Genomic DNA, 8,220 nt, shown 5'->3' with positions numbered 1-8,220 from the left:
GCTGCGCACACTGGTCCGGGCTCTGTGGTTCACAGCCTGGGACCAGCAGTGGGAGGAGGGAAGGGAAGTCTGTGGCTCTTGGCAGCTCATTTTTTGCATGGACTCTCTACCCTCCTTCTGACTGTATCTTCAGAGAAAAGTTCAACCATCTCAGCCTGTGTATTATCTGGCTTCAACACACCAAGGACCAGCTCTCAACACGTTGTGTGCAGGTCTTTAGACTAACTGAGTCTAAGTCTAGTGAATTCCAGGGGTGCCCTCACAGCTCTGAGCCTCAGCCCCCTCTCAGGCTCTTGGTGGAACCAGTTGGAGGCACACTCCATGATCCACGTGTACAACCTCCCCTCCCCTCTGCCCAGCTCCTTACTCCTCACCCCCAAATCGCTTCCTCCAACAGCCAGGTCTGGAAATGCACCGTGTGCTAGACCCCACTCCTGTGTGTGTTTCTGCTGCAGGATTGGCTCTATCAGAAGCCATTATGAAGCAGGCATCCGCACATTTGACAAAGGATAAATGAAGAGAAACTTATGAAGCTTGAAAATAGATCAAGAAAATTACTCTGTAAATGTATGGGTTGCCAAAAGAAGCAAAGAAAACTTAAGTACATAAGGCATATTTTAAAATACATAAAATACAACATGGAACAAAAATATCATGAAAGAAAAAATAATCTCAGTAGATACATCAAGTGGGTTCAGGTCTCAAAAAAAGCTCATGTCATGCCTCCACTCCACCCTACCCCCCAAAACCAAGCCACCTTGTTAATTGTTTTAAACCTTAAAGTCAAAGACTGCTGGGGTCCAACCCCAGCAGGTCCAGGGGTCCCCAAAGGTGTGGACGGAGTCGGCGAAGAAGGAATGACACGGAGACAGCCTTCAGTTGATCAGCAGCCTAGTCAGGACCTCTAGCCAGGATCTCCAGCCAAGTTCTGGTCGGGATCTCCAGCGAAGTTCTGGTTAGGATCTCTCATTTCAAATTTTAATAATTATTTAAATATTTGGAATTTAATGTGATATTTTGCTATTTGTCATTCCTGTTCTGTGTATCTACTTTCTTTCCCATTTTTGGATTGGTTGTGTAATTTTGTTTTGTTTTTTTCTTTTTTCTCTTTGGTTTATTATGGAAGTTATAAACCCTTTCACTATTCTTCTTCTGGTTACCTTAGATCTGTGGTCAGCAAACTGCCGCCCGTGAGCCACATGTGGCTCTTTGGCCTTTTGAGTGTGGCTCTTCCACAAAATACCACGTGTGGGCACGTACGTACACTGCGATTGAAACTTCGTGGACCATGCACAGAAGTCAGTATTTTATGGAAGAGCCACACTCAAGGGGCCAAAGAGCCGCATGTGGCTCGTGAGCCGCAGTTTGCCCACCACTGCCTTAGACAGTACGAAATGCATCCTTGACTTACTAAAATCTATATATATAAAAGTCTAAGTGACCCTTACGACTGGACAGCTAGATGACTTGACAACTGGCCGGTAACTATGATGCGCACTGACCACTAGGGGGCAGACTGACCTAGCGGTCAGTTCACTCACACAGCCAACCACCTGTGGCTGGCCAACCTCCCGCAATCCTTCCCTGCTTCTGGTCCCAATTGGGACTGGGTGAGACAGCCCAATTGGCCAGGAGGGACCCCACCCACGCATGAATTCCTACACTGGGCTTCTAGTCTAATATAATTGTACAGATATGTGATATCTACCTTTGGGATATGTTTTAAAAATCATGTTGTTAGGCAAGTTTGTTGTAGTGCAAACATCATAAAGTGCACTTACACAAACCTAGACAGTACAGCCTAATCTGGATTTCGGCAGTGTGGTATATCCTATTGTTTCTAAGATAAAACTCTGTACAGTATTTTACTGTAAAAAACAGCATGAGATTAAGTCCAGCACGAGAGAAAATGATTCAATCAAGAAACACAAGAGAGCGGGTGGGTGGGTGCCGAGTGGGGGCTGGCAAAGAAAAAAAAAGAAAAAAACAAAAAAAAGAAACACAATAAACACAAAATGTATGCAGCTGCTGCCATTGTAACATTCCACACTGTTTTAAGAACATTGTTCTTTCATAAATAGAAAAATTACCCAGTCTAAAATAATGATAAAAGTTATAATATAATAGCTACACTTACTTCCATTATCAAATATCATGTACTGTGCATAATTGTATATGCTACACTTTTCTATGACTGGCAGTGCAGTAAGTTTGTTTATACCAGCGTCAACACAAACACATAAGTAATGCCTTGCACTATAGTGCTATGGTGTCTACAATCACCAGGCAATAGGAAATTTTCAGCTCCATTATGATCATGTGGGACCACCAAGGTAGATGCACTCTGTTGTTGACCAAAATGTCACTAAGCAGCTAGTGATGGTAATTGTGCTTTTATTCTCTTCCCGGAAAATGCAAGGACTCCAGAAATGTTACCCCTATTTTTCTTCCCAACATCTATGGTTTCCTTTATTTTAATTTTGTGTATGTTTGAAATTCTGCAGACATTATTACTATTGTTTTATATGGTCAATATTTATTTAAATTTATATTTAAATATTTTCTTGCTCTATTTCTTTTCCTACAACTCTTACGTTGTTTTTGCATAAATAATATTCTCTAGAATTTTTTAATGTCTCTCTCAGTTTTTGTTTGACTGAATAAATCTTAGGGAATATTTTTCCTGGGTACAGAAAAATTCTGGATTGGCAGGAGTTTTGGGTGATGTTGTTTCTGCATGTTAATCAGTCTGTAATCTCTGTTTTACATAATTTCTGTTGATTTATATATTGTCCTTCTAACTATTGCTCCTCTGTGGGTACTTTGTCTTTTTATATCTTTCATGATCATTTCTTTGGTTTTCTGTAGTTTCAGTGAAATGTGAGTAGAGATGGATTTCTATGTAGAATCCTGCTTCGTGGGTGAGTAGGATTTCTAAAATCTGTGAATTGATGTTTTAACAAATAAGTTTTAGTATACACATTTTGAATGTTAGATCTTTAAATATTATTCTGCACCATATTGTCTCTTGCCTTATCTTTTCCTGTTAAACATCTTCTTACTGACTATTTTAACTATTCTTATCCTTCCTTTTATATTTTCCATTCTTTTGTCTTTCTAGGCTTCACTCATTATAGTTGTCTTTCTGGAATAAATTATGGGTAATTTTTTTCTGGTCTGACAATTCACTTTTTTCTATTTAATTTGTTGATAAATTTATCTATTTAGTTTTTCATGTGTTATATTTTTGAGTTTTGGAGTTCTATTTCACTTCTGATCTTTTTTAAAAAATATTTTTAAATTAATTTCAGAGAGACAGGGAGAGGGAGAGAGAAATAGAAACATCAATGATGAGAGAGAATCATTGATTGGCTCCCTTTGCACACCCCCAACTGTGGAGTCGAGTCCATAAACTAGGCATGTGCCCTGACTGGGATTCAAACCATGACCTCCTGGTTCATAAGTCAGTGCTCAGCCACTGAGCTATACCTGGCTGGCCTCTATTTCATTTTTACTAAAAAATGCAGTATCTTTTAAAGTTTTAGTTATCTGCTGAAATGTTTAACCTTGGTTTTATTCAACTTGATAAAACAGTGTTGTTTTATAATTTGTGTGTGATTATTGCAATATTTAGAGCCCCTGTACTTGTTTGCATTAGCTGTTCTTTCATGCTGATTTTTATTCATGTTGTCATAGCTCTTCATCCATCCCACTTATCTTTGATTATGTGAAAAATAGTGTACTTAGAAAAGCCGATTATAAAAATAACCAGCGGCCTGGTGCACAGATTCGTGCACATTAAAAGGGAAATAATTAGAAGAAATACTTTAATGTTGCTATTTGCGCTGTCACCCTCAGCACTTGGGAGCTGGGTGGTGTCCCCTTCTCCCCCACCTCAGCTGGTCACACCAGCTTTGGACTGGTGCTGCCCACTCACCTGCTCCACCATCCCACCATGGTCCTGCTCATGCTCGAGTTGGAGCCCATTGGGGCAGCAGCCCCTCCACTGCTGCCTGCTGCCAGCACCACATGGCCAACGCACACCATGTTCCATGCCGCCCCCTGGTGGTAAGCACACGTCATAGTGAGCGGTCAAACTCCTGGTCTCCCTGTCAAACTCCCAGTCCTGAACTACCTCTAGAGGGGACAGTTTGCATATTTGACTTTTATTATGTAGGATTTGAGGTGTAAGGGTAATCTTCCCCTAGGGATGATTTTTGTTTGCTTCTTCCATATGCCTCTGGATAGTAGCAAACCAGAATAGATGTAATCCAATCCCAGGGATTGGAATTTGGGGGACTGTCCAAGGACTTACATCAGGGCTGCATTCTGAGCTGCTGCAGTCAAATCCTAGAGTGTAGTTCTAATGTTGCCATGTAAAATCACATGGTCACAATGGGGCCCCCATAATTGACAGGCCAAAATGCTGCCTGCCTGGCCTTGAACATCATCAAAATGGATGCTTCATGCCCTTTTACCTCAGTTGGATTGGAAATGCCTCTAGGGTAAAAGTGGCCCCAGTTTTCATAGTCACCAATTTACCCAGGATTTGCTGAGTACTTCATAATCATGGCAGCTCCCTTGCCTTTGGGCTCATGCTTGCTTGGTTTGTTGTTGTTTATTTTTGTTTGTTTTTTTGTTTTTGTTTTTTGTTTTTTGTTTGTGTGTGTGTGTGTGTGTGTGTGTGTTAAAAAATCTGAGTTACCTAGTTCACATTGCAGTAAAAGATTAGATGTTCTCCATATAAAATATTTATTGAATTCTAGTTTCTGCTCTGAAATTTACTACTTGTTTTAACCTTCAATAATTTATTTGTATTCCATGAGCCTGCTCCCTTATATATAAAAAGGATTTGAGCAGAGTTGCATGGGTCCCTGTAGTTCGGTTTATACCTGATTAGCACAATTTACTCTCAATCACTGAGTAGATTTTAGCCTAAGATCCCAAAGAGAAAGATTACAGAATGCAGTGACTTGCTTTTCTTGTTTGTCCTATACATAAGAGAACCTTCAAAATTGAAGGTGCCAGAAGGCATTTCAAAGTAAAAAAGGAAGGAAAGCTTGTCAACAGATTTGCTAAAATCTTCTTTTTCTTTCATTGAGTCACTGACTATCATCATGGATGTCAGTATTGTCTGTCCAAGAATCCCATTAGTCCTCTCTTTTCTGAGATCAGATAGAATCAAGAAGAGGACTGAGATCAGTCTGGCTAGCAGAATCTCAGGAAATGTTATTAGCCAGCCCACCAGCTTTGTGGGAGCAAGAAAGTGCAGCATTTCAAGCCCCATTCGAAGGAGTGCATTTAATTAAGGTTTATAATGATCATAGAGACCCTGCCCCAGCATTGCATAAAGCTATCCCATTGCTATCACAATCTGGACTAGATGATGGAAATCAAGAGCCCTTATCAGAACACACACAAGAAGCTGGTAACAGTGTGATCTTTGCACCCCCTCTTACTTAACTCATGGCATCTTTTAAGATAAGACACTTGCTTCTTCACTCCTTGTGACCCCACACAAACTACAAACCAGGTAGATAAAGGATAATAAGCTCTTTAATTGTTTGAAGTCAGAGGGACTATAATAGAATACTCATCCTGTTGAACAAAGGGTCAGAAACACTGGCCAAGGCAAATTTATCTTCATAATCCAACCCTTAACTGGGCTGCTCTCCTATATTTCAATTGAATGTCTGTTTTTAAGCCTCCCTTCAACCATGACTGTCTCTCTATCATAGCTTCCAGAAGTCTATCTGTGAAATAAATTACAGTACTGTAATTTTTCTCATGGCTTTCAAGAAAGTCCAGGAGTTTCTTAGTTTACTACACTGTCAAGAGTCTACATATATACTTGGTGCATTCATAAGCAATCACTAAATTGTTCAATATAAAGAAAGGAAAATAGATAGCTCTGCCAAAGTTAATGGGTGTAAACAGCCAACAGAGCTGACATTACAAAGGAAGTTACAGATTTCTGGGGGGGTGGTAGATATATTGTAGAAGATATATAATTTTCATGTATCTTTGAAAGGGCCAGTGGTACAGCTCTGAGCTTGACCTTGGGTTTCCACATTCTCTAAGGGGAAGAAAGTCTTCCTAAGAACAGGATGTTAGTTGAGGGATTGTGTCGAATGAAAAAAATGAATGGATGGTCGGCCACAAAATTTTCAACAGTTTCTGGCATAAGCGAGCTGGCAATTCCGGCTGTGGCAGCTGCTGCCTCTGTGCCCTCCTCATTAACTTCCACAAAACACTTGTGGATAATTTTTGATATAAAAAGATCTCTGGCTCTTGACATGCCAGACAGATCAGCCTTGCTATTAAAGAGATCCTCTATACCCAGGCTGACCAGGTGAGAGTTGAGGTTGTAGCTCTCTTCCAGCTTGAACCTGGGCAGGTACACGTTGACTTTAATGGAACGCAGATTCTCAGGTTTGGTCCACTCATGCAGTTTTTCCAGGGTCAATTGTTCTTCTATCTGAAATGAGAAAGGGCAAAAGAAGAGGTGAGAACTATTCCACGTAAGCAAGGCAATACACATTATTTACATGAATGGACTGATGTTATCAGTTGCTAATTAGTTTCCTTCTCATTCTGTACCAAAATAGATTCCATTTGGAGGATTTCATTTCTTTTCAGCAACTGGTGAGAATAGAACAGAGCTGTTGTCCAACCAGCAAGGACCCAAGTAACAGGGACTTTGGACATCAGATGCTTCAACTACCCATCCACCCACCCACCCAACCATCCATCCACCCAGGCTTTCCTAAACTCCTACTACACTGGATTACTGTGGTAGGCCATGATGGCTGTTAAAGCTTTAACTGGTTGATTGATGCAAGGTGAAATTCAAAAGTTTTCTTCCATTTCTTCTATTCTGAACCCTACAGATCACTGTGGTTATCTGTGAACTCACTGTGCTGAAGTAATCTCTAATAGATTTAGCTTGTGGGTTAAAAAAGAAAAGGGACTAGTTCCTCATCTAAAATTGGGAGAGGGTTAATAATAGTACCTACCTTATAGCCTTGTTGTGAGTATTAAATGATTTAATGTATGCGAAGCACTTGTCACAAACTACTAGTAAGTGCCACAAGATTGTCAGCTATTATCATTACCATATTACTACTACTATTGGACTAGAATGGAACCATCATTCCACTTGTTCTACTGATGCTGATTATCTCTTTTATGAAGCTGAAGAATTTCTCTTTATAATCAGAGAAGAGACAAATAATAAAATACAATTAAAAGAAGGATCATACTGATTTTATTAGATACTTTATACATGTCAATAATTAATATTGGACCTCTTCCTGATAACAAGTTTGGTTAGGGAGAGGGTAGAGAAAAGCCACACAGCAGGCTAGAGATACTAAAGAAAAACCATAATCTTCACAGTTTTGCCTAGTCCTAGCTTGACAAGAAATGTCTTTGCCTTTAACTGAAATAAAATAGAAACATCATACAAAGTTCATATGAGAACATAGGCTTAGCTTTCAAGCTGGTGTGTCATATTAGTCTTTTCTACCACGTAGCTGTGAGAAATTTAATTCACAGTCTATATGAATTGTGATGAGAAGGAGCAGTGTAATAATAGGATCTCATTGTACAAGTTGAAGCTACTTAGTATAAGTGTTTTGGGATTTTTAATTTTAATAAATTTGTTTCAATAATATAATTCTAATTTTACTGCACTTTCCTCTAAAGTGTATTTAAGAAAATTCCAGTGACCTGCCACTGATATGTTAAATTTAATATAGACTCTTATGACCCCACCACAACTGTTCACTGACAGTCCCTGGAAACTTAATCTTAGGGCTTCAGAGTAGCAAACATTGATGACCTACTACCACACAACTTACACACAGTCTGAACCGATCTGTTAGAAGGAAACATGAAGCATGAGTGTGGGAGCCGTTACCTTCCTCAGACCTGTGGCCTCGTCCTCGATGTCATCTGGCAGCAGGATGATCATGCTGAGGTCCCAGCCTTGGTAAGGCAGCTCCAGCACCCGGCACTTAAGGTCCTCGATGTAGCCAAATGGAAATGTGCTCTTCTGATACATCATTTTCACTGTTTTTGTGTCTTTCTGAACAGTTGAAAAAACCAAGTCACTCACATTATTATCTGCATTCTCTTAGGCAGTGGTTCTCAACCTTCTGGCCTTCTGACCCTTTAAATACAGTTCCTCATGTTGTGACCCAACCATAAAATTATTTT

At 39.9% G+C, this 8,220-nt stretch overlaps 2 protein-coding genes across 2 annotated transcripts in view; both read right to left on the bottom strand.

Annotated features, from left to right (window-relative positions):
* The window catches only part of LOC102241044 (leukocyte elastase inhibitor-like), a 26,055-nt gene extending 22,001 nt beyond the window's left edge, over window positions 1–4,054 (bottom strand). The window contains exon 1 of the mRNA XM_005869540.2: window positions 3,938–4,054. Within this exon, the coding sequence (XP_005869602.1) occupies window positions 3,938–4,054 (117 nt within the window). The remainder of the gene's footprint in view (window positions 1–3,937) is intronic.
* A 1,484-nt stretch (window positions 4,055–5,538) lies between these two features.
* On the bottom strand, window positions 5,539–8,136 carry LOC102240746 (leukocyte elastase inhibitor-like; the record flags this gene model as incomplete). The annotated part of the gene is made up of 2 exons (XM_005869539.2): window positions 5,539–6,478; window positions 7,922–8,136. Coding segments are annotated over 2 exons (617 nt in total), but the record flags the coding sequence as incomplete, so codon positions are not given.
* Between the last annotated feature and the right edge of the window lie 84 nt (window positions 8,137–8,220).

This window comes from Myotis brandtii, unplaced genomic scaffold (assembly GCF_000412655.1).
Source record: "Myotis brandtii unplaced genomic scaffold, ASM41265v1 scaffold298, whole genome shotgun sequence".
In the NCBI taxonomy this organism is placed as follows: domain Eukaryota; kingdom Metazoa; phylum Chordata; class Mammalia; order Chiroptera; family Vespertilionidae; genus Myotis; species Myotis brandtii.
Note: the sequence above shows the minus strand (reverse complement) of the source record. Positions and strands in the feature narration are given on the sequence as shown.